Source organism: Vigna radiata, chromosome 7 (genome assembly GCF_000741045.1).
Source record: "Vigna radiata var. radiata cultivar VC1973A chromosome 7, Vradiata_ver6, whole genome shotgun sequence".
NCBI classification, from domain to species: domain Eukaryota; kingdom Viridiplantae; phylum Streptophyta; class Magnoliopsida; order Fabales; family Fabaceae; genus Vigna; species Vigna radiata.
Window position 1 is genome coordinate 18721636 of NC_028357.1, and position 27064 is coordinate 18748699.

At 37.2% G+C, this 27064-nt stretch overlaps 1 protein-coding gene across 1 annotated transcript; it reads left to right on the forward strand.

Moving 5' to 3' along the window:
- Positions 1–1204: 1204 nt before the first annotated feature.
- LOC106766151 (protein ANTHESIS POMOTING FACTOR 1-like) lies at positions 1205–18089 on the forward strand. Its single transcript, XM_014650905.2, has 12 exons — positions 1205–1499; positions 14682–14805; positions 14890–14990; positions 15129–15229; positions 15597–15697; positions 15787–15820; positions 15931–16030; positions 16131–16244; positions 16328–16468; positions 16552–16636; positions 16927–16976; positions 17815–18089. The coding sequence occupies exons 2-12, from the start codon at positions 14799–14801 to the stop codon at positions 17962–17964; spliced, it is 984 nt and encodes a 327-aa protein (XP_014506391.2). The 5' UTR covers positions 1205–1499; positions 14682–14798; the 3' UTR covers positions 17965–18089.
- Positions 18090–27064: the final 8975 nt, after the last annotated feature.

Below are 27064 nucleotides of genomic sequence, written 5' to 3' on the forward strand. Positions count from 1 at the left end.
CAAGTCGCGTTCAGTATATTTATAGTTTTCTGTCAATCAGATTGTTTCTTAGTCGAATAACCTATTAATCTAGTTGACTGTATTAAAACAGTTATAACTGACACTCAACACATAGGCTCTCAGTCAACAAAAAAAACAACACACATTTATTACAGTTGACCAAGTCATTAATGTTTAACTAACTTTTAAAAATATAGCCGTTGGAGCACGTAAGCATAACAGAATTCCAAAACAGATCAATAATACAGTCGAATGTACACTGGACAAAGTCGACTGACACATGAAAAAACACTTTGAAATTCTTTTCAATCCAAAACGTCACAAAGCACTAATGTTCAAAATCTTTACAAAGGTTTTAGAATAGTCGAATCCATTACAAGTGTATTTGACTGTACTAGAACTTTGTTACACAATTATAAGTTCATAAATGTGCTTGTGATTTTTCACTTCCAGAATGTACTTTTATCAAAGACATTTTGTTACACATTGTCATACAAGCATGTTCCACAGATATATCACATAATTAACTTAGGAACATACAACACAGTACATCAAAACATGTTCAACAGATATAACAACAAGTTGAGAACAAGAACATGTAAAACATCAACATGTGTACTGTTATTAAACATTGTGTTGTCAGCATCAAAAACCAGATTGATATAGAGTTTGTGTTGTCAACAATCTCAACAGTTTTCAATCAGTACTACTGATGGAAGACCATTAAGGAATCACATTGGACCTCTTACTAGGGCTATGGCAAAGAGAATTCAAGAAGAAGAGGGATCACCTACCATTCTACTTCTATGGAAAGTTAGCTATACTAATCCTTCTTCTCTTAACTAAAACAATTACACTTTGTTTTGTAGGGCCTAAATAAAGCTTGGAGACTTTGGGGAATTTGAAAACAGCAAAGGGACCCAAAAGGAATTTGAAGATTGGCTTGCGGATAGCCAAATCAGATGTGCGCCCAGCCTAAACCCCAAAATAGCCCAGTAGTGGACAAAAGGATGCTTCCTCACGAGAGTAGATGACCTGAACAGCAGCGTGGGAATTGCTGGACAAAATTGGCACGTCTTCTAGGATGTTTTTCTTTTATGCCTAAATGCAAATAAGGCGGTCCCGAATATATAAATGTTAGTTGAAAACTATCAAAAGATCACATTTCATCAACTATTATTTGTACATTTTTTCTAAATGTTACCTTTAAATTGTGTAAAAATAAAAAATACGTAAACTCGTATAAACTAAAAGAATCACGTATTGCTTTTTTCAACCCAAAAAAGCCATGTTTCCATCGTCATTTTCACATTCTGTGTCCCAGTCAATACCAAATATAACATTTTGTATTTAAAAAGAATTTGGCTGAATCTTCTCCAGAGTTCAACTCCGCTGTACCGCCTCACTTGTGTGCGTCTCCTCCCTCTCAAGACCACCGTCTCACTTCTGTTCATCTTCCTCTCAATACCAGAGTTTAAGTTCTGGAATAGTGAATACAGGTTAGTATTTTTCGCACTGAGCTATGCAATTTAGTGATTTTCGTAAAAATACATTCTTTGTGAGAGTAGTGTAGCAGAACGAACACATTTCCGTGCTCCAAATTGATAGCCATGAATTCTCTTCTGGTTGGTTCAAACAATTCTCACTATGAAGTACAACTCTGCAATGGTGTGTTTTGTCACTATTATTAAAAAATAAGGTGTGGCATAAATTTAGGATAGGTGTTTCGTATAGGTTTCTCAAGTTGAGGATTTGGAGCAAGTACGATAAACACAGAAGGGAGGTTGAAGTAATTTGTTTATAATTAATAAAGAACTCCCTTGCAGAAGAATGCTATTGTAAATTGATTTTGTGTGCATTTTGTACTTTTACAATAAGGGATAGCAAATAGAGTTATCAAGGCTACTAATAATCAATGCAAAAGCCCATGGTTTGGACTTGAGAAAATGGACGTAGGTAGGTCAAAATTTTAAAGTACAACACCAGGAAACATAAAGGCAAAATAGAGATTGTACCAACCTTATTAATACCTAAGAGGATGAAGATCAAGATGAATATGAGCTTCATCTGATGCTTGTGATTTAAGCGTCATTAAAATAGCCTGCTGCGTGGCATTCTTGACCCTGTGCTTCAACCCATTATTTTTCATTTACTCCAAATCTGACATAGTTTACACAGATCATTAACATTAAAAGATTGATAATATATTAGAAACATGAGTCTTGCAGCCATTCTAATTAGATCAAAAAGAGGAACTATTACAAAATGTTCTGTATGCCTTCAGTAGTATCCCCTGAAACCACAGATGGTCAGATGTCAACAATAGGATTACACGCATGATAAACATGCTTTTATGTCAGCTATCCTCTAAAACACCTCAAATAGAAAAACAAAATTACAAACTGATTATGTCTAACATGGTACTAATATAGGCATGAATCAAGCACACTGCCCAGGCTGGGTAGAATTCAAGGTTGAGTTTGCTATGCAAAACAATGGGCAATTTATAAGACATGAGCTCATCATAATTGCTAATATAGATAACCACCCTATACCATTATAGACTAATAATAGATAAATATCCATATCTACAACTCTGGAAGTACAATGTGATGCACATTAATTCAGTCAACAACAATGTGCCAAAATAAGTAATCTGCAATGTTATTGAAAGAAGCACATACATTCAGCAAAGCCAGCATAACTCAAATACAGTTTGATGATGTGATTTTTCCAAATCTGCTGAACCTTAAAAGAAAAAAAAAAGGCAAATAGGCTCAACAGGTCCAGTTAACATTATTCAAGGTCATACAGGATATATATTCTGTGTAAGCCACAGCATATTAGTATTTAATATGTAGATGCATCTTAGTTTGTTGGGTAAAGAGGTTTCAAGAGAACTAAGGTGTGTATGCTTTTAACAGACTTTTAACAATAGTTTTAAACTTACAGGGTTGGTACAGAATGCCAGAATTTTCAAGAAGTTCATGCCTGTACCACTTCAATAAAAATACTGTTAAGTAACTAAAACTCAAACGAATCCTAATAAAGAAACAAATGCATCCTGATGCTTAACTCGATTTTATATCAGTATGAAAATAATTATCATATAAAAAACAAAAATATACTTACATATATAAGAATAAAGTAAAAAGTAAAAAATCTCACATTTACTGCTATAGGGAAACAACCAAATCCAATTAAAATTTGGGACTCGTGATGGCTGAAGAAAAAAATAGGTGAATTGTAAGGACCAACATGTACACCTCTAACGTAGGTATTTGAAATCTCATCAAGATTCACCCTAGAGCATTTAGATTTCCCCTCCTCTGCAACAAGTCGAAATGGACCTTGTCATTGAATTAAAAAAAAAGTCATAAAAGGGTATGAAGAACTTGAGAGAAAACAAATCAATAAAAATATTTAAAATATCATTATCAGAAAATACAAAAAAGAGAAAGGTACCTAGAAAACAATAATATAGAACTGAGAAAGAGAAGAAAATAGAATTTGTATAAAGTGAAAATGGTTTCTTGCATTACCTGTTTGAAGTACATATTTTAGTTTTTATACAGAAGTAAAGCCTTGCCGACCGCACTATAGATCTAGCTAAGGGGAAGTTAGCATAACTGACTTCAGAAAGTTAGTTACAACAAATGCTGACAAATAACCTGCAATACTAAGTGTTTACAACAGCTAGCTTAGCTATTATCACACCTATATAGTTAGTGTCAACAGAATGAATGGCAAAGATATGCAATTATACATTTATTTGTAACTGTTATTCTCTTAATTAGGATAATTAGCTGTAGTAAATGTATATATGATAGTTTAGCTTATTTAGTGGGCTGAAAATCAGCTTGACAGATTGTAATTATTTGTATATATATGAAAGTTCTCCAACAAGAGGAGACATAATTTTCTGGCTCAATCTTCTCTAAATCTAACATAGTATCAGTCTAGGTTACGATCCCCAAACCTAGTTTGCGTTTTTTTTCAGTCTCGTTCTCGATTCTTGATTCTCGACTCCCGACTCTCGACTCTCGACTTTCGAACTCTCGATTCTCGATTCTTCTCGTCTTTGGTTTTCCTAGCTCTATGGCTTCCGAAAAATATGATGTCTTGTTTGTTCGCCTTAACGAAAAAAACTACTCAGCTTGGGCATTCCAATTCCAGATTTTTGTCACCGGAAAAGATTTGTGGGGTCATGTTGATGGCAACACTCTTGCTCCTGACAAAGACGAAGATACGGTCACTCATGCTCAATGGGCAGTCAAAGATGCTCAAGTCATGGCCTAGATCCTTGGTTCCGTGGATTCGAACATTGTCCTGCATCTTCGCCCTTACAAGACTGCAAGCACAATGTGGTCTTACCTGAAGAAAATTTATAGTCAAAATAATGCAGCTCGTCGATTCCAGCTTGAGCACAACATTGCTAATTTGAAACAGGATAGTCTCTCCATATCTGATTTTTACTCTCAATTCCTGAATCTTTGGCTTGAATACATTGATATAGTTTATGGAAATTTTCCTTCCGAAGGTCTCAGTTCCGTACAAACAATTCATGATATTACTATACGCGACCAATTTCTTATGAAATTGCGATCTGACTTTGAAGGTATTTGATCAAATCTCATCCATAGAGATCCTGTCCCATCATTGGATGCATGTCTCAATGAGTTGTTACGTGAAGAACAACGTCTTCTTACACAGTCTATCATTGAAGAACAAAGATTGTCTACTGTTCCAGTGGCGGTGGTGACGGTGACGGCGCGTGGGGGAGCGTGGGTGCTCCGATCACCGCAATCTTTGGACCACGGTGGTCGCCTGGCCGAGGCGATTCAAATGGAGTGGTTGACGGTCGATTCTGGAACTCCAGCGACGACGCTGGTGACGGTGACGGTCGATTCTGGAATTCCGGTGACGGCGCTGGTGACGGTGACGGCGATGGCGGCTACTGCGGTGGTTGCGACAATGATGAGTACCGGAGACCGTGGAAGAGGCTGGAGCAGAACCTAAGCTCTAGATACCATATGAAATAGTGAAAGAGATGAGGGGAAATCTCCCTTTTGTGTCTTTGCATACACATAGGGTAATGTATTTATAATAGGGTTAAATATGTTTTTCGTCCCCCAACTATTGGCCGTTTTTGTGTTTAGTCCCTCTTTCAAACTATAGTATAATTTAGTCCTTCAACTTTAGAAAACTATGGTTTTAGTCTTTTTTACCAAATTTTTTTAACTTTATTTGATGTTTCAAGCACGTTACATTATAGCATTTGGATTGTTTACACTGTTTGACACATTTTTGCTTCAATATTAACTGAGAAACGCGTTTGAAACAGCAAATAAAGTCAAAAAAATTTGGTAAAAAGGACTAAAACCAGAGTTTTCTAAAGTTGAAGGACTAAATTGTACTATAGTTTGAAAGAGGGACTAAACACAAAAACGGCCAATAGTTGGGGGACAAAAACCATATTTAACCCTTTATAATAATACGAATGTGGGCTAAACCCAAATACAAATGAATATGTAAAAATAAAATAATAAGAATAGGGACAATGTTTCCTTAATAAACATATACGGACTATGTTTCCCTAATTAACATAAACAAAATATCTAACAATTATCATCTATTCCTATTGCTTCTTCTTATAAGCAGGCAATGAAGAATGAATGTTGGCAAAAAGCTATTGAAAGTGAACTTCTCGCCTTGGAAGAAAATTAGACATGGGATATAGTGCCATGTCCTCCATATGTTAAACCTTTAGGCAGCAAGTTTGTGTTCTCTATAAAGCTACGTTCGGATGGCTCCATAGACCGGTACAAGGCGCGACTTGTTGTGCTTGGAAATAAGCAAGAGTATGGCCTTGACTATGATGAGACTTTTGCTCCAGTTGCCAACATGACCACTGTGCGCACTATCCTTGCTCTTGCTGCATATAAATCTTGGCTATTACATCAAATGGATGTCAAAAATGCATTCCTCCACGGTGACCTTAAGGAAGAAGTTTACATCACACTTCCTGGTGGTATGTCGACTCTTTTCCCGAATACTGTTTGCAAATTGAAACGCTCTTTATATGGATTGAAGAACCCAAGAGTATGGTTTGAAAAGTTTCGCTCCACTCTTCTTGGTTTTTCTTTTAATCAAAGTCAGTATGATCCATCACTCTTCCTTCAACGGACTCCTAAAGGTATCGTCGTACTTCTTATTTATGTGGATGATATTGTGGTCATTGGTTCTGATCAAGATGTTATTTCTAGAATCAAACAAATGCTGCATTCAAATTTTCACATGAAAGAGTTAGGCCATCTCAATTATTTCTTGGGTTTAGACGTGCATTACCATCCTGAAGGCATTTTTGTAAATCAGCATAAATATATTCAAGATTTGGTCTAGCTAGCGGGACTCACCAATGCTACCCCTGTTGACACTCCAATGGAAGTTAATGTTAAATATAGACGACATGAAGGAGAGCTTCTTGACGATCCCACTCAATATCGGAAACTAGTTGGTAGTCTCATCTATGTGACTATCACTTGCCCTAATATTTCTTTTGTTGTTCACACTGTTAGTAAGTTCATGCAATCTCCAAGACACTTCCATTTTTCAGCAGTGCAGGGTATCATTAAATATCTCCTTGGCACCTTAAGTCATGGCTTATTCTTTCCTGGTAATTCATCTCTTCAACTCCAAGCTTATAGTGACGCTGATTGGGCTGGTTGTCCAGATACTAGGAGATCAACTACTGGCTGGTGTATGTTCCTAAGGAATGCTCCTATTTCATGAAAATGTAAGAAACCAGATTTAGTCTCTATGAAATAGGAAGAAGATTAGGAGAAATCTCCCTTGTGTTGAATATACACATAGGGTCCTTTATTTATAATAGAAGAAATATGGGCTAAGCCCAAAATACAAATAAGAAATATAAACAAACTAAATAAGAAATATAAACTAACTAACTAAAGATAAGAGATAAATATAAACTAAATATAATATTTCTAACACTCCTCCTTAAGCTGGAGCATACAAATTGTATGGACAAAGCTTGGAATAAATAAACTCTTGATGATCTGTCTTCAAGAGTGTGTGGTAAACAGATGCGCAATCACATGTCGACGAACAACTAACAGCACCATGAAACTTCAAATAGCACCATGAAACTTCAAGTGGGATGACTTTGACAAAGGAGAACAATGACAAACTCCAGGGACTGGATTGCCATCAAGTAAGGATGGGGCTTGCATCAAAACTACAGGGATTGCCATCACTGACTAGTGGGGCCTGTAGTGGCTAAAAGCAACAAAACTACAGGGAATGCCATCACTGACTGATGGGGCCTGTAGTGGCTAAAAGCGATAAAACTGCAAGGACTGCCATCATTGACTAGTGGAGTCTGAAAGCCTAAAACCTGGTTCATACTCCCCCTCACGAAGAACGGCAGAAATGACGGCGCGCCGATGATAGACCGTGAAAGTGGAAGATCATAATGAGCTCTTATTCATCAAAGCACCCAAAAACAAATTTGACAGATTTGACAAAGGGTTGGTGAAATTGTTTCAACCCATAATTTTAGTGTTGAAATTTCTTGGTGTTAACCACTAACTGTCCTTGAAGACCTTTAGCGGAAGCCGTAGAAGTAGGACTGGCAACAGATTGTGACAACAGTGACTGATTGTAGTGGCGGCACAAGCAGCGGATGACAAGAAGGTCCAATCGGTGCAGCACGAGAAAAGGGAATTAGAACCCATTCGTGGAGGCATACACCAGAATGCAGATACGAGAGGAAGATTTGGATGGAGTGGTCGCTGGTCAATTCTGGAACTCCGGCGGCGGCTCCGGCGACAACTCCGGCGACGGTGGCGGCAGTGGCCTTTCTTGGCTGCAGTAGAATGACATAGGTTGAAAGACTTTTAGTAGGGGCTGCCGGCAGCCATGGCGCCCGACCGCCGGCAGACAGCGAAGACAACGGCTAAAGAATCAGAGAACCTTGCTCTGATACCATATGAAATAGGAAGAAGATTAGGAGAAATCTCCCTTGTGTTGAATATACACATAGGGTCCTTTATTTATAATAGAAGAAATATGGGCTAAGCCCANTATGAAATAGGAAGAAGATTAGGAGAAATCTCCCTTGTGTTGAATATACACATAGGGTCCTTTATTTATAATAGAAGAAATATGGGCTAAGCCCAAAATACAAATAAGAAATATAAACAAACTAAATAAGAAATATAAACTAACTAACTAAAGATAAGAGATAAATATAAACTAAATATAATATTTCTAACAGTCTCCAAGTCTTCCACTGAAGCAGAATATCGCGCAATGTCTGTTGCTTGTTCTGAAATAATATGGCTTCGTGGTCTTCTTACAGAGCTTGGATTGTCTCAAGCACAACCCACTCCACTGCATGCTGATAACACCAGTGCCATATAGATTGCCGCAAATCTAGTTTACTTGGCCTTGTAATAGTGAGATAAATCAGTCTTCCAACCAGCCTCTTATACCTCTCTAGATCGAAGAATAATTCACCTTCTTCCGTCCTTAATTTCTGGTTTGGGTCCATGGGACTGTCTAGTGGTCTACAATCAATCATGTTAGTTTCTTGTAATATATCAAGAGCATACTTCCTTTGAGAGATTACAAATAAAGGTGTAAATTCTTTGATATGGGAGATTGTGAAGGAGAAACCAGGAATATGGGGAACAACAGACTTTGTCAAAAATGGTTTTGTTGATTTCATCCATACTACCAAAGATACCACTGACTACCTATGGCATAACACAAGTATATTTGTGGTTGAAAATGAAGAGTTCTTGTAAAAGGGAAGCAAACCAGTTCTTCTAATTAAGTCTATAGGTCATGCTCTCCATGCTTTTGTGAATCAGGAATATCAAGTTGGCTTAGAGACAGCTAGACCCTTTTATGACTTTGTGGGGGCAGGACTCACAAGTGTGAAGATTAAGGGATTGAACAATGGGACGATAGACTTGTCTTCATATGCTTGGACTTACAAGATTAGAGTGCAAGGAGAACACCTAAAGCTATACTAGGGAGATGGGTTGAGTAATGCCAACTGGAAAATACTTAGTTGTTTTTGCTTCTTGCAGGTTGTAATGCCAGACTTGAATCAGTCTTTTGAAGAACACAAGCCAATAGGCAGAGAAAACATTTCTGAATCCAAAGAGTTAGCTTATATACTACAAGAGATTGAAACCATGACTCTTGGTTGGAGCTTGAGCCAAGCGGAATCGGTGGAGGGGGAGACAGAAGAGAGTAACTTAACTCCCAATAAAGAGGGACCTGCAGAGGGGAGAGAGCTGCTGGAAGCATTGAAAGACATCAAAGATCATCTTCTCTGGGCTTATAGTTTTGAAAAAGAGGTGACCAGAATGTGGGAAGTTAATAGAATCAAAGAAGAATAGAAGACATTGGAGGAGGATTTGCCACCACCTAGGCCTCCAGACTAGAATTTGGAGGACACTAGCTCCCTGACTTCAACCTTGAGGACAAGGTTGATTTTGAGGGGTGGAGTAATGTTAGGAATAAAAGAGAGTAAGTTAGACACGTGTAAGAAGAGTAGTATGATAATTGTTAGTAGAGAGAGGGTATTAATAATAACAGAATAGGTGGAGAGAGGGGCATAAGATATTTTGTCCCTTTTGGGTAGAGACTAGATCATCGTTCCAGTGGAGGAAGGGAGGCTTCCTTGAGGAATACTCTTTTATTATTTCTGTTCATCTATACTTTACAGAATAATACAGTTATTGTTAGAGATATTATATTTAGTTTATATTTATCTCTTATCTTTAGTTAGTTTGTTTATATTTCTTATTTGTATTTTGGGCTTAGCCCATATTTCTTCTATTATAAATAAAGGACCCTATGTGTATAATCAACACAAGGGAGATTTCCCCTCATCTCTTTCACTATTTCATATGGTATCAGAGCTTAGGTTCTCATTTAGCCTCTTCCACGGTCGCATCCTCCACAGCAGCCACCGCTCCCGCCACCGCCGCTGTCGCCGGAGTCTCGTCGGAGCCTTGCCGGAGTCTCGCTGGAGCCTCGTCGGAGCCTCGCCAGAGACTCGTCGGAGTTCCAGAATTGATCGGCGACCACTCCATCTGAATCGCCTCCTCGTCCTCTTTCTGGATCTATGGTCATTGCGTCAATCGGAGCATGTTGAATTTTTAGGGTTTCCCCTTCTCCATGGCTTCTTCCTCGTCTACAACCACCTCTGCTAGTGCCTCATCTTCTTCTCTTGGTGCCTCATCAATATACACCAATTATGTGAATGTACACTTGTCCATTGACAAGTTAGATGGCACGAATTATGCAACATGGGCATCCGACATCAAACTTTGGTTGAAGAGTCAAGGGTATGTAGATCACCTTACTAATAATGTGACTAGTGCTACCATAGAGGACACTTCCCGCTGGATGAAAATTGATGCCTAGCTATGCATCGTCATAAAGTCCACCATTCACTCTTCTCTGAAACAAATGTTTCGATCATATGAAACATGTTCAGAAGTATGGGCACAAGCAAAGTTATTGTACACAAATGACACCCAGCGTCTTTATGGTGTTTGTCATGATTTATTCACTGTTATTGGTCCGCGCAATCCTAGTCCCATGGCAGCATATTTAGGTAAAGTTCATGCCCTCCTTCATGATTTTAATGAGCTATTACCTCCTGCTTCCACTACTGCTGAAGAACTGGAACAACGATCAAAGTTCTTCATGTTGTTGGTGTTATACGGACTCTCTGATGATTCCTCCCATGTCCGTTATCAGATTTTGGGTTCTCCAGTCATACCCAACTTTACTTTTACTTGTTCTGCTCTTTTGTGTATTCCGAGCAAAACAGTCATTGAGACATCTCCTCATAGTGATGATTCCTCTGTTATGGCTTCCTAACGTGATGATAAAAGTCGGTCTCGCAAGCCAGGTAAAGGACGACCAAAATGTGACCATTGTGGCAAGCCAGGCCACAGAATTGATAAATGTTATGCGCTTCATGGACGTCCTCCTCGATCTGTAGCAATGGCTAATTCTGATCCACCTCCTTAGCCTGCAGACCATCCTACTTCATCAAATATTGTACATAACCCTGTAGTCTTCAACGAATTCTAAGATGGTATGAGGATCGTCAGCAATCTAGTTCCACTACATCTGCATCTGTTCCACGCACAGGTACACCTTTTGTTGGTCTGACACACTCCCTCGGATCTTGGGTCCTTGACTCAGGCGCCACTGATCATATAACTGGTAACAAGTCCTTATTTTCTTCCTTGTCATGTCCGGATAATTTACCCTCGGTAACAATGGCTGATGGGTCTAAAGTCTCATCTCATGGTATTGGTACTGTTCATATTTTTCCGTCTATATCCATTGATCATGTACTCTATGTCCCTGGGTCTCCTTTCAATTTATTGTCTGTCAGTCGTCTAACTCATTCCCTTAATTGTGTTATTTCATTTACTAAAGATTCTGTTTGTTTGCAGGACCGGAGTTCGAAACACATGATTGGCAAAGGATGTGAGTCTCATGGTCTATATCTTCTCCGCCCTTCTCCACATGTTGGCGTCATCATGGAGTCACCATCCCTTCTTCATGCTCAGTTAGGTCATCCCAGCCTTGCCAAACTACAGCAGCTTGTTCCGAGTTTGTCGAAGTTACTCAACTTGTCATGTGAGTCTTGTCAGTTAGGAAAGCATACTCGTAGTTCCTTTCCTCGTAGTGTTTCACAATGAGCGTCGTCCCCTTTTTCATTAGTTCATTCTGATATTTGGGGACCTAGTCGTGTTAAGTCCACTTTAGGATTTCAGTATTTTGTTACTTTTATTGATGATTACTCTAGATGTACTTGGTTGTTTTTAATGAAGAATCGTTCTGAGTTGTTTTCTATTTTCCAATCATTTTTTAATGAAATAAAAACAAAGTTTGGGGTTTCTATTCGAACTTTACGCAGTGATAATGGTCGTGAATACCTTTCTCAACAGTTTCAATATTTTATGGCATCTCATGGCATTCTTCACCAGACCTCTTGTGCTTAGACTCCTCAACAAAATGGGGTGGCTGAGCGCAAGAATAGACACCTCATTGAAACAACTCGTACACTTCTAATTCATGGCCAACTACCCTCGCGTTTTTGGGGTGATGCAGTTCTCACTGCATGTTATCTCATTAACCGCATGCCGTCTTCTGTCCTAGATAACAAAATCCCTCATTCTTTCTTATTTCCTCAAGACCCTTTACATCCATTACCTCTTAAAGTTTTCGGGTCTACATGTTTTGTTTATGATTTTAGTCCTGGTCTTGATAAGTTATCTCCTAGATCTCACAAATGTGTCTTCTTAGGATTTCCACNGTCACAAAAGGGCTATAAGTGTTTTTCTCCTTCTCTCAATCGTCATTTTATCTCTGCTGATGTCACTTTTGATGAATCTTCGTTTTATTTTTCACAACCATCTTCTAGTTTTGTACCTTCACCTACCACTGTTGATATTCCTATTGTCTGTGATCCTTTAGACTCTCATTCCACACAGGTTTATAGTCGCCGCAATCGTCTCCCTCATGACTCACCTCCTGTGCCGCCTCCTGTGTCTCCTCCGGCTCCAGCAAATGAGTCTGACCTGCCTATTGCCCTCCGTAAAGGTATACGCTCTACTCNTAACCCTTCCCCTCATTATACTGTTCTTAGTTACCACAGGTTATCTCCATCTTTTTACACATGTCTCTCATCCATTTCTTCTGTGTCAATTCCCAAGTCTGTGGGTGATGCCTTACTTCATCCTGGTTGGCGTCAAGCCATGCTGGATGAATTAAGTGCTTTACAGAAAAGTGGAACTTGGGAGCTTGTCCAATTACCATCTGGAAAGTCTGTTGTTGGTTGCAGGTGGGTGTATGCTATCAAAGTTGGCCCTGATGGTACAATTGATCGTTTGAAGGCTCGACTGGTTGCCAAAGGCTACACACAGATTTTTGGTTTGGATTATGGTGATACTTTTTCTCCAGTGGCGAAAATGACTTCGGTTCGCCTATTCATTGCCATGGCCGCCCTTCGACAATGGCCTCTTTATCAACTTGATGTCAAAAATGCTTTCCTTAATGGTGATTTGCATGAAGAAATTTATATGGAGCAACCGCCCGGCTTTGTTGCTCAGGGGGAGTCATCTGGATTGGTATGTCGTCTTCGCAAATCCCTATATGGCCTAAAACAGTCTCCTCGGGCCTGGTTTGGTAAATTCAGTTGTGTTGTTCAACAATTTGGTATGACTCGCAGTGAAGCGGATCATTCAGTGTTCTATCGCCACTCAAATGCTGGATGTATCTACTTAATAGTGTATGTCGATGATATTGTTCTCACAGGAAGCGACTACCTTGGCATCTCTCAAATGAAACAACACATTTGTCACCATTTTCAAACCAAAGATCTTGGCCAACTTCGGTACTTTTTGGGTATTGAAGTAGCACAATCCAATGATGGTATTGTCATATCTCAGAGGAAGTATGCGTTAGACATCTTGGAGGAAACATGGTTAATGAACTGTAAGTCTGTTGGGACACCTATGGATCCTAACATCAAGCTCCTACCCAATCAGGGGGAGCCTTTCTCAGATCCTGAACGTTGCAGAAGATTAGTTGGTAAATTAAACTATCATACTGTTAGACGTCCTGACATTTCCTTCGCAGTTAGTGTGGTGAGTCAATTCCTTAACTCCCCATGTGAAGACCATTGGGATGCAGTTGTTCGCATACTGAAGTATATTAAAAGATCACCTGAAAAAGGTTTGCTATATGGTCCTAACAACGATACAAAAATTGTTTGTTATTCAGATGCTGATTGGGCTGGTTCCCCTTCTGATAGGAGGTCTACTTCTGGATATTGTGTCTCAATTGGTGGCAACCTGATATCTTGGAAAAGTAAGAAGCAAAGTGTTGTGGCTAGGTCCAGCGCAGAAGCAGAATATAGAGCTATGGCATCAGCTACTTGTGAGCTTGTATGGCTTAAACAATTACTTAGTGAATTGAGCTATGACACTTATATGTGATAATCAAGCTGCTCTTCATATTAGCGCTAACCCTGTCTTCCATGAGAGAACCAAGCACATTGAAGTTGATTGCCATTTTATTAGAGAAAAAAATCATATCTGGAGATATCAAGACTGAGTTCGTTAACTCAAGCAACCAGTTGGCAGACATATTCACTAAGTCCTTGCGAGGACCTAGAATTGACTATCTTTGTAACAAGCTTGGAACATATGATTTCTATGCTCCAGCTTGAGGGGGAGTGTTAGATATATTATATTTAGTTTATATTTATCTCTTATCTTTAGTTAGTTTGTTTATATTTCTTATTTGTATTTTGGGCTTAGTCCATATTTCTTCTATTATAAATAAAGGACCCTATGTGTATATTCAACACAAGGGAGATTTCCCCTCATCTCTTTCACTATTTCATAGTTATATTCATACCATTGCTTTTTTTCTGATGAGAGTGTGTGAGTGGATTTCCATCTGTTACGGTCCTTGAGTAAAGGAACCTAACCGTTTCAAGGGTGTGGAACGTAAACTCGTCTGATTTTCTACATGCTAGCCTACCTTGCTCACAGTCTTATATCTTTTGGTGTTGTTTTCTATTCTCCCTATTATTTCATTTGCAATACAAGCAATGTGTAGGTGCTGGAGTAAGGTTTCTTCCAATTTTTGAACGGGCACGGTCACAATCATATTCCCCTTAATCTTCTTCAGCTTTTCAGACAACTAAGGCAAAATTTAGCAAAACGATGGGAGGTATTTCAAAATCGTTATTGGTTTTTGATGTTATATTTTTTCTCTGCTCTATTTTCCTTTTCCTTGATTTTCTTATGCTTTTAGTGTTCGTAGGGACACAAACTGAGAGAGAAGAGAAGGTGTCTTTGGAGCTCAGCGAAGAAATTCTTCAGAGTATGGAAGTAGGAATGGCCTTCAAAGACAATGTGAGCAATTCTACCATTACGTTTTCTGTTCTTATTTTAGATTTGGGCAGTGTTTCTAATGTTTTGGGAATTGGCAACCTCAAAATTTGTTTTTCATTGTATTCTTTTCCTTAATTTTTGTGTGCATATGTTTTTCAGAATGGTAGAATTAGTTCCTTGGACTTTCACAGGACATCCAGTTATCTAGTAACTGCCAGTGATGATGAATCCATTCGACTGTATGAGGTTACCAGTGGAACGTAAGCCCATTTTATCTGTTGCTCTAATTATATAGATAATTGAATGAATGATTAGATACAATCTTTTTATCCTGAAGTTTATTGACATTGTTGCATCCTCATATCGATTTACATCTCTAGTATGATTTAAGAAGATTGCATCATTATTTGATTTGATGTGACAAATACTTTCAATAGATTGGGTTTATTAACATTTATAAATGACAGATGTAATTTGACAACTACAAATTGTTCCATCATTTACAGCTAAAAATTAACATGTACTATGTAGCAAATTGAATCATGTTATTTGATTCTTTGAAATTTCTCGCCTTCCTTCAGTTTTTGTAACAAATCTACATGTGTTCATCAACATATTTGCCATCAGTTGTTTGAAGATAATTAATAGCAAAAAGTCTGGGGTTGACCTCGTTTGCTTCACATCTCATCCTACAACTGTCATATACTCTTCGAAAAATGGTTGGGATGGTGTGTCTCTTACCTATTTTCATCTTCAATTAACTTGACATCGGCAGTAAATTTTGTATACTCACTATAAATATTTTCCATCAATCCAGAATCTTTGCGGTATTTCAAAGGTCACCATGATAGGTTTGGTATCTGTCATTTCGTAATATATACATTTAAATCTCATATCATATGATACAATACACATGTTAATTCCATTTGATTGTTCTAAATGAATATCAGCTTTTTGCAAGGGTTGTGTCACTAAGCTTGTGCTCTCGGAAGGACTGCTTTATATCTGGTTGTCTAGATAGAACTGTTTTACTATGGGATCAAAGGGCTGAAAAGTGCCAGGTAGTGTCATGTGCATGCAGTTACTTGCTTATTTTATGTCCTTTTGTTTATTATACATCATATAACTTTTATAGGGGCTTCTTTCATTAAAAGTAAATAGGGACTGTTACATGTAAAAGGAAGACCTGCTATATCATATGACGATCAAGGACTTGTGTTTACAGTTGCCTTTGGAGGATTTGTAAGAATGTTTGATGCTCGCAAGTATGAAAAGGTTTGCAAATTCAAAATTAGAATACAAATATGTATAAAGCTTTGCTTTTGTTATCTGTTAATGGTGAGTTTCACCTGCTACAGGGTCCCTTTGAGATATTTTCCGTTGGGGGAGATACTTCTGATGCAAATGTTGTGAAATTTAGTAATGATGGGAGTCTCATTCTTTTAACAACGGCGGATGGGCATATTCACGTGCTTGACTCATTTCGCAGACACTTGTTAGTATCTTTCCTTGTTTCACTTAATTTATTGTGCTTTGAATTGAAAGGTTGTGTTTGATTTTTTCTCTCATTACATTTACATAGTTATCCACATATAATGTCACGCCTGTCTCATGCAACTCCACATTAGAAGCTTCTTTCAGCCCCGAGGGAATGTTTGTAATATTTGGTAAGCATTTTCAGATCATTCCAAGAACGTGCGATCATTATTCATTTGGTATACTTATTATTTCCACATTTAAATCTTTATTACACTGTTTTTTCTTTTCCTGAAATAGCGTTTTGGAAGAAAGATTTGGATTGATTATGATTATTTTAAAATCCATGCATCATGGTGCAGTTTTTCTGTCTTGTATTTTCAATTTTTTTCCTATTTATGTGATCTTGTTGGTTGCTGCTTTCTACCTGTGCTGGTTTGTTATGCTTAACTTGATATTTTACACTTCGATTCTTTGACAGGTTCTGGGGATGGAAGCATCTATGCGTGGAGTGTTCGAAGTGGCAAAGAAGTATGATAAGCTATATCCTTTCTTTGTCATAACTATTTTCTGTACATATTTTTGTTTGGGTAGTAATTTAATAACTATTACTATAGTTTTTCTCCTATCAGGATGTTATGCTTCAACTTTACTATCAAGTTATTCCTGTTTCATTTTTCAGAATATTCTACCATTTGATATTGAATACAATAATTTATTTCCTAATTGCAAACTAATAATAATGGAGTGAGAGTAGTGTTGACATGAAATTAAGCAGAAGAAAAACCCATAATCTATTATAGCAACTTGTAATAATTTAATTATTACCTCTAAATGACTATGTTTGAGTGAGTATATTGTCAGATATAGTATATAGTATATAGATTGCAGAAAAGAGTGCTAGAGAATATTGAAATATAGTTTCAAACTAGGCGAATCTACTCCTACATATCAGAATACATAAAAAAGCAGTTTTTACAGGACTTTTTCTTTCTTTTTATTTGACATTAGATCTCACTAGACAACTAATCTCTTTTCAATAACTATCTCCTTTTTCCTTCATTTGTGCCTACAGTATACATTGAGTCATAACTTTTAATGGGATAGGAGCTGGTTATAATTGTTAATAATTCTTTAGTATTTGTCCATTTTTTTTTCTGAGTCTGTTTTATTGTATAGAAATAACAGAATACAATATTTTGAAGCCTGGCAATTTGTGTGTGAAACTTGAACTTTTTAATTATGCATAAAGCGATTATGCAAAAAAAGCTTCAAAATTCTGCTTCGGGTAGCATAGTATTTTCCCTTTATGAATTTAAGTATGAATAGTACTTACCATTCCAATGTTAATTCTTTTTGCCTTGTCTAGGTTGCAAGTTGGAGGAGTGCAACTTCTGATACCGGACCTCCTGTAATAAAGTGGGCTCCTGGAAGTCTAATGTTTACTACTGGATCATCTGAGTTGTCATTCTGGATTCCAGATTTGTCTAAGTTGGGATCCTATGTTGGAAGAAAGTAGACACAATGCTTGGTAAAATTATTGTTTGCCCATCAACCCACTGAAGGTAATATTTTTTACTACCACAGTGAAGTTTTTTCATGGTTTGTAAATATTCTTCTCTGAAGAGCAATCAGTATTTCAATGATCCTTCTAATCTGTACATGTTAAAATATTTAAATGAATGTAAATTCAATGGTCTGTAAATTTTCTTCTCTGAAGAGCAATCAATCAAACTTTTAACCTGTCTTAGGAAAAGCTGATGGAGAAAAAATTGTCCTTGTCAATGGTTAAATTCTGGTTTTGATTCGGATTTGATGCTTACGATCATAAATTTGACATGCATACTTGAGGTGGGGAATCAACCACTGAATTTTTTTCCTTGCTGAATTGGGGAAGGAGTTCCCTGCTTGCCTTTATTCCTTATGGCTATGATACTTTTCCACTTTCAGAAATATTTTGACCAATTTTTATGGGGACTTCACCAAAAAATTAGTTATTGCAGAACTGTACTTCTGCTGGCAGCAATCAGTAGATGAGGGATTGTTGTGTTTTGCAGAGATGAGAGAATATAAGGGATCTTCTTGGTCGTAGTTGTTACCTAAGAAAAACATAAACTGCTTGGTATATATCTGTATGCAATGGAAGTTAATGGAGTGTCATGCCAGTCTGTTAAACCATTCCACTTGATGACCCAGGTGAGATTGTAGACAGAACTTATGGCATAGACGAAAATCCCCTTTCCTAGGAGTTATTAACCTATACAATATTTTTAGGCCTGCCACGGCCATCTCTCTACCCAATGAACTGAATAGTTTGGCTTGCGGGACAGCGATTGTATTGGTTCGATTAGTTTTAACATACACCAGAAATCTTGTTAAATGAATTCTATTTGAATTAGCCCACCTGTTTACTCTAGTCCTCACCTCTGAGAGGAGATTATACTACAAATCTCAAGAATAAGAAAACTTAATTTGGTTATTTTTTGTCAGTACTCTCTTTTATTTCAAGCAATTATTAGATATGACGTGTGATTGACACGCCTTTATACTTATCTAAGGATGTGTTTGGGTGCAAAAACAAATGAATTTTGAAAAGATTAAATTTATTTCTATTTTATATTTTTTACCACACTTTAATTGAACTTTTTAAAAGTTTAGTTCTTCGTATTAATTCGTTAAAATAGTTTTATTTTCACTTGAAGTAAAAAAAATTATTTGAATTTTTATTTTAAAGAATCATTTTATTGAAATTTTAAAAATAAGATGTATTTATTGTGACATCCCAAATATGTATAGCAAACATACATGATATGGTAGTTCACAATTATAATATAGGAGAATAGTTAAGAGTTAAACTTGCAATTAAGTACAATATTATAGTCATCCCTTAAATACCAGAATTTAAAACTTTAAGATAAAATGTCTAAACCTTAAACTTAGACATAAAGAGTATTTTAAGATACATAGGTTCAATAGAGAAAGGAATTCTTAAGAAGACTAAGTTGCAACATCATCTCCATCCTCCAGCATTTGCTCCAAGGAAACCTCCTCAACATCATCTGCTCTCATTCAAGTAGATGATCATCACAAAGGAAAACATAAACAGGCAACACGCAAACACAGAAACAAGGGTGAGTTAGGTAAACAAGCAATATACATGCATCACAATTTATGTCATCATGCTTATTTACATATGAAAAGAATAATTAAAGCATATCATTCAAACCATGCATCAACTACTCAACACGACTCATCTAGATTTTGTATAACTGTCGAACTATTGGTCGTCTGTGCACTTGCATAGTTCAGCTAGCCCATCCCCAACACTATGCAATGTAAGTCTCCTTAATCTGTCTATGTCTGAACTCTAAGACTATAGACGAGGACCTCCCTCTACTCTCACCACTCACTGTTCTTCTCTATTTGAGTATGAACAATGCTTTGAGTGTAGGGATAGACATACCATTTCAAAGCTCCATACAATTATATAGAACAACCACAACACCTCTCCAATCACTTCCAATCATCTCACCCTGAGATGTCCAGTTCATACTCAATTTAATAATTTCAATTTGCACTCATACTATTTCAAGTCACACAATCCAAATATATGAACTTACATATAACCTGACAATCAAACAACATCAAACATCTCAAACAGCGCACCAGAGTGCAAGGCAAGACAACAAAAATTTGCACAGCGCACCACCCTTGGCGTGCTGAGTGAATTTTCCTGACGGGGAAGCCTTTCAGCTAAAATTTGCATAGTGCACAGGGTGCACTATGCGACTCTGCATAATCTGCAGAATGAAATTCTGTAGAGTTTTGCAACCCAACACACCGAAACTCGTTCTAGACCTCTTTCCCAACTTCTAATGATCCTAGATCAAAATGTAAGCTTAATTAAACTTTCCTATATGGTTCTAAACATTTCTAACATCAACCTTGAGTGATCAAGCACAGGTTTCTACTCTAAAACCTCTAATACCTCAACTTTTATCCTCAAATCTTAAACTACCACTTTGAACCTATCTTTAACCAATTTTATGATCTGAATAAGTCAGAATAGACTTACTAGCACTACCTTAACAGTCCATTGACACCTTAGACCCCAATTTCTCCAAATCACCTCCTTGGTTCCTTAAAAATAACCCAAAAAGTGCATACTTAGCTTACCTTCCACTTGATTCATCAACCTAAGGACCCAATTCCACTTCTACAATTTTTATTATGTTTTAGACAAATTTTATGATCCTAACAAGTCACATTTGACTTGGCTAAGTTGTCCTAACACTCCAAAGTCCCTCTTAACTACACTAGCTCAAAATCACTATGTCAGTTCTTCTTGAAATGATCTGAAACAGTACCTAACGCTTGACCCTTTTTCCAAATCAGATTTATAACAAAAATCTCTCAACAACCACTTCCAACATAACCCATTACAAAAATCAATTAATCTAGAATAACTTACAATCGCAACATTACAGGTTCATAAATTAACACTCAAGCACATGCACATTTCAAATACTGAAACCTAGACCAAGCATAACAACAGATTCATTTCGAAAGTTATCATACCTTAACATTATACAACGAATTTAAACAAAGATAGAACTAGCTCCCCTTACCTTGATTCCAAGCACAAATTAGCTCATCCAAAACGCTTCTACGGTGCCTCCACACAACTAGGACACAACAGGACCTAAAACCACCAAATTGGTGATGAAAACAACTCTTAGGGCTCAGAAATTTGAAGAAAACAGAAATGAGGTGAAACTACTTACCGGTCAAGAGTGCTTAGGTACCACCTAAACAGACATGCACTGGGTCAATGGGTTGGAAGCTAGAGAGAAGGCAGAGGAAGTAAGGGCTGAAGTTCTTAGAGAGAGAACCATTCATAAGAAAATGACTCTAGCTTAAAAGAAGTCCAGCAGAAATACTTGAAACAATCTCTTCATTTACAAAAAGGTCCCTCTCCTTAAACTTAATGCATTTTTTACTCCCTTTTTATTATTTATGTAAATATATATAATTATATACCATCAGGTTCTTACATTTATGGATGCATACATGTATACTTTTTTTTATAGATGTAGATGATTTTATTTTACATCAATAGGCAATAAATCAAGTTTTTAGATTTAAAACTAAAATTAAATTTTTGTAACGTAGGAAACAATTCTTTGGCACCATCATGCATGAAGAAGAGCGTGCATTGGTGTTAAACCACGACCATTTAGAAGTTTTTTAAAATTATTTTGGTGTAATTTCATGAAATTGCAGAAATGGTACAAGGTTTAAAAGTTGTGTTGACTTAATATATTTTCAAAATAAGTTATAATGTTAAAACGATTTTATCGTACATTAGTTGAAGTCAATGACGATTTATGTAAAAAAATCAAAATTATTATAGTTTAAGATGACTTTGATTAAGTTTAATCATATTTTTCAATCATAAATTGTGGTTGTGTCAGTAATGAAATACGAAAATGACATGTTAACATCGTTTCTTTGACACGGTTTTTACAACGCCACATGGCGTCTGTGCATTGCCCAGTTTTTTAATGAAATGAAATTGGTTTTCTGAGGTAAGTGAGGGGCATAATGGGAAAGGCAATAAAATGAATTTTCGATTTGGCGCCCTGTTTCCTCGTTTCCTTTTCACAATTTCAGATTTTCTTCACGGTTTCTCACTCTTTCTCTCTCGTTGCACTGGTTCTCTGTTCATCACTCTCATGCTCTCGTTCTCTCATCATCTCGTTCTCAGTTCTTAGGCGTTCTCGGTGGCTTGGGTATTGTCTATGTGTTGGGCATCCTTCGTGTGCATTGTTGAAGCTCGCCCTCTACCATTTCTGTTTTTATCGTTGTTGGTGTGTTCTTTTATTTGGGGTAAGTGCAACTCGAAACTTACTCTAACCTCATATCCAATAGAGTGGTTTATTTCTTTAGTGAAACCTAACTATTTTTGTGGACATTGTTATCACTGCAGGTCCAATGACATCAAGAAAACCAAGTGTAAGATGAAATTTTTAATGTTTTATTGTTATGGATGATGTATAAGGTGTGACTGTTAGTATTTATTGTATGTTATGTTATTGTTTTGTAGTGGCGACTTCGTATATCCATGGATTCGGCCAACATTCTTGAAATGAATACCAAACTACGAGAACCTCATATACAACATATTAATATGACCCCTTTTAAGTGGTGCTTGAACATTTTAAACCCTATTGAAGTGAATATACAATTATTGAGGTTGATGGTAAAATGGTGGGCGTGGAATGATGTTGTTGTTTATAATTAAAGTAAATAGCTAAAGTTCAAATGATGGTGTTGTTTATAACTAAAGTAAATAACATTTTCTTTCAGGAAGACTTGCGTGAAATTAGAATGAACTATGTAAAGGAGTAGATCATGGATAACGAGAACATTGCAAGAATGGAAGCGCTACATGAATATGGGTTTTAGCAGGATTGTTAAGATTTGTTAGATGTTAATATGTGATGGAAGCTCCCTTGCAATTCAATCAAGAACAGCCTCCAAGTCCAGAGATGGCAGCAGAATGAAGGAACATAGTGAAGCACGGAAGGTGTTTGATGAAGGTTTCAATGAAGGTGTGTGGAAAAAGCAATGAATATCAAGTTCCGAAAGCCTTCCACTAGGGAAGGAAGCTAGAGGAGAGGGTGCAAAATAGGCACATCTGTTTGAACTTTGAAGAATGACTCTGGAGAAATCTCAACAGCATTTCATTAGTTTCAAAGTTGAAGTTTTACAAAGAGAAGAGTCCTCCTTTTATAGATGAAGGAGTGACTCAAAAACGTGCTAAGCAACCTACTCTAAGTGTAAAAGAAGCTTGTTGAGGAAGCTATGTAGTTGGAGAGACTTGGGATGCAAGGTACAACATGCCAGGTCAGCAATCCAAGTGAAGAAGAAGACTCTGTAGTGTCTAACACTGGGGCGCCATCTGGTGCTGGGGCGCCTTGGAGAGGGGCGCTAGGGCGCCATCTGGCTTCCTTTTGTGATTCCTTGGTTATCCTTCTTGACAGCCTTCCTTAGATGTATGTACATGGTCTCTCCTCTTTATTAAGAACCTACAAAACAAAGTAAAGATTATTTAGCAAAGAGAAAAATGCTAAGACTTTAGAAAGAAAAGATTAAGTTTGTATTCAACTTCCCTTTCATAGTCTTAGTGTGGTTGATGCTTCTTTGGATGGGAAGTCCCTTTTGGGGTTGCCATCACTCCCTCTCTCTTTAAAAACGATTTGTCCTCAAATCAGGAAGAAAGAAGAAGCACAACTTTGGTGTTTATTTTCCTCTTGGGTCAAAGATATATCTACAAAAGATAGCAAAAATGAGTGTGAGGAATAAGAGATATGCAAAGAGAAAAATATGAAATGAAGGCCTTGTGACAAAAAATTTATTAGAAGAAATCATAGCCTTTTTGTTTTCACTCTGTTTGGAACATTCCCCATGATGAAATGGAGAATTAAAGTGATGTTTTGGAGAAGGATAGTCAAGGTATTTACCTGCTAGGGAAGGAGTTAACATCATGCATACCTTTGACTCCTTTTTCTTTGCTTGAGAAGGTTGCTTGTCCAACCTATTTTCTTTTTGTCTTTCTTTTTCAATTTTTTCTTTGAGTTTTATCTTATCCTCTTTAACTTGTTCAGGTGTAAGAGGAATCAATGTGATTTTATTTCCTTTATGGAGGAAAGCTATTTTGTTGGTATAGCCATCATGAGTGGAACTATGATCATATTGCCATGGTCTACCAAGTAATACATGCCCAGCATCCATTGGAACAACATCACATAAAACATTTTCTTCATATTTGCCAATGGATATTGGTATGGTTACTTGTGTGTTCACTACTATTTCTTCATCCTCTGTTATCCACTGAAGGTTATAAGGCTTTGGATGAGGAATAGTAGGTAAGGCTAATTTGTTCACCACTCTAGAACTACAACAATTGCTAGAAGAACCACTATCCACAATTAATGAACAAGTGTTTTAAAAAATTTTGCATCTTGTGCGGAATAGGTTCTCCCTTTGAGATTGTTCTAGCTCTTTGGTTTGACTTCCAAGAAGTCTTCTAACCAACAATAACTATCCTTCACAAGGTAAGACTTCTTCCTCAGATATGGAAGTATCTGAATCACTAGAAGAATCTTCATTTTCACTTTGGTGGTCCAAGAGATAAGTAGACCTTTTGTGAGGACACTCAAAAGAATAATGACCTCTCTCTCCACACTTAAAACATCTAGCCTCTCTACCCCTTGGTTCTTTTGAAGACTCTTTGTGAGGGGTATTTCCTTCTCGCTCTCTCTCTTTTTCTTTACCTCTCACTTTCTCCTTTTCTTTTTGTTTTTCTTTGTCTTGAAGTTTTTCATTCCTCACTGGACTACCTTCCCTCTTATGATCTTTCCTATACTCGGAGGTGGTAGGGTAAGTCCTTTTTGTGGAAGCTTTTCTTCTAAGCTGCTCTTCCACTCTCACACATAGCTGGACAAAGTCATTTAGATCTAGGTAAGGTAAGAGTTCTACCTTATCTCTAATCTCATAGTTTAATCCATTCTGAAATCTAGCTATGGTGAATCTCTCTTCCTCTTTGATCCCCGCTCTCAACATGAGTAACTCTAATTTTTGTCTGTATTCCTCAACACTCATGTTTCTTTGTTGAAGTCGATGAAGCTTATCCATGTCTTCTCTTGCATAGTAGGCTGGGACATGTCGCCTGTGTAAGGCTGCTTTCAGCTCATTCTAATATTGGATTGTGTAGTCGCCATGCATCTTTTGGTGTCTCATGATGGATGTCCACCAATAAAGGGCTGCACCTTGAAAGGTTAAGGTGGCTAAGGTCACTCTCCTCCTATCATCTATGTTGTAGCATTCAAAAATTTGTTCAACCTTCATCTCCCACTCAAAGTATTCTTCAACATTATCTCTACCATAGAAAGGAGGAAGGTCAAGCTTAGGTTCTACATGATGTTCTCTATGGTTGTGATGACGCCTAGGAGGGCGTTGATAGTGATCATAAGGTTGGTAGGTATGGTGATCACTATGGTGGGAATGATCATCTTGATCATGATTTTTCCTATGAGAGTGAGCTCCTTGGGTGTGCCCGCTTTGATTGAGAGTAAGAGTGGTGACCATTTGCCTTGGCTCATTCAACTCAGTCTTGGTTTTATTGATCTTGAGTGACATTACCTTGAACACTAGAGTGACTCATGCTTGTGAAGTAGAGAAATTGTTTTCACAAAGAGGTGTTGTTTGGACACCCCAAGAGGGAGGAAAATGATCCATGTGTGTGAGTCCATTAAGTTGGATGAAGTCCACAGAGTTTGCAGGACATGAATTGAGGGCTTGCACTCAACATCAAACCTTCCTTGCGTACCAAAAGATGTACAACTACACTTAGAACACCTCAAAACCATTAAATGACACCAAAACAGATCCACCTCTGCTCTAAATTCAGGAATTAATACCATGGTCCGTTGTGAACAAAATAAGGGCTCCTTATGTTGAACTTTGTGTCCAAATCACTAAGCCAGCTCGCGTAATCGTTTACCAGTCTGTGGTAAACGATTGCCACAATTTTTTCTGCATAACTTCTTCCTGGACATGATTTGGGGCCTTGCACTCAACATTATACCTCCCTTGCCTACCCAAACATGAACAACCACACGTAGAACACCTCCAAAGCACTAAATGACACAAACAACTCTACCTCTAGTCTAAATTGAAAAATTAATACCATGGTCCGCTATGAACAAAATAAGGGCTCCCTCTGTTGAACTTTTTTTCCAAATCACTAAACCAGCTCGCGTAATCGTTTACCAATCTGTGGTAAACGATTACCACAACTTTTCTGCTGCATAACTTTTTTCCTGGTCTTGGACTAAGTTTTTTTGTTCAAAATACACAATCTTTGTATGTAAAACAATCCTTGTTTCCTTCATCCTTTAATACAAAATTTCAATGCAAACTTTATTCATTAACAATTCAAAAAAAATTAGATTTCCCATTTACAATATCAAATGCAATTCACTTAGTAAGTAATAATATCATAATGAAGGCAAATTGCATTTTTATCACATTGAACATAATAAAAACCAAATTACAAAACATATGTTCATGTAAAAATATCTCCATATTACAACCTCTTAAGAAAGCTAAACAAAACATATGTTCATGTCCCAAATTTACATTCTCCCTTTAAATTAATCTCTTTCCCATCTAAACTCAACCCCAAAGCTAAACAAAATTCTTTCTCATTCATGGGCATAACTTTCTCTCAAATTAAGAAACCACTTCTTGAATCCACCCATTTAAACACCAACTCACTCAAGATTTTCCTACCTACTTTAACATTATCAGCCAAATCTAAAAACCACTGAAAAGGAGTGCCCGCAATCATTGACCGATGCTCCTTTCTCAAACGTTTGTTCAAACTACATATGTATTTTGTTGAAACTGAGTGACGAACCGTCAACTGCATAGTAAATCCAAAAACCAAAAATTAAAAGCCCTAAATCAAAAACACACACAAAACCCACACTCAAAATACGAAACGCTAAACACCAAAACTCATCAAAGATGAACGCGCTTACCCTGCTCGA

Coding starts and splice junctions, on each gene's coding strand:
- LOC106766151 (XM_014650905.2), top strand. Junction 15,698..15,786: donor TTCGAAAAATGGTTGGGATG/GTGTGTCTCTTA, acceptor CCATCAATCCAG/AATCTTTGCGGTATTTCAAA. Junction 16,637..16,926: donor GGGAATGTTTGTAATATTTG/GTAAGCATTTTC, acceptor ATTCTTTGACAG/GTTCTGGGGATGGAAGCATC.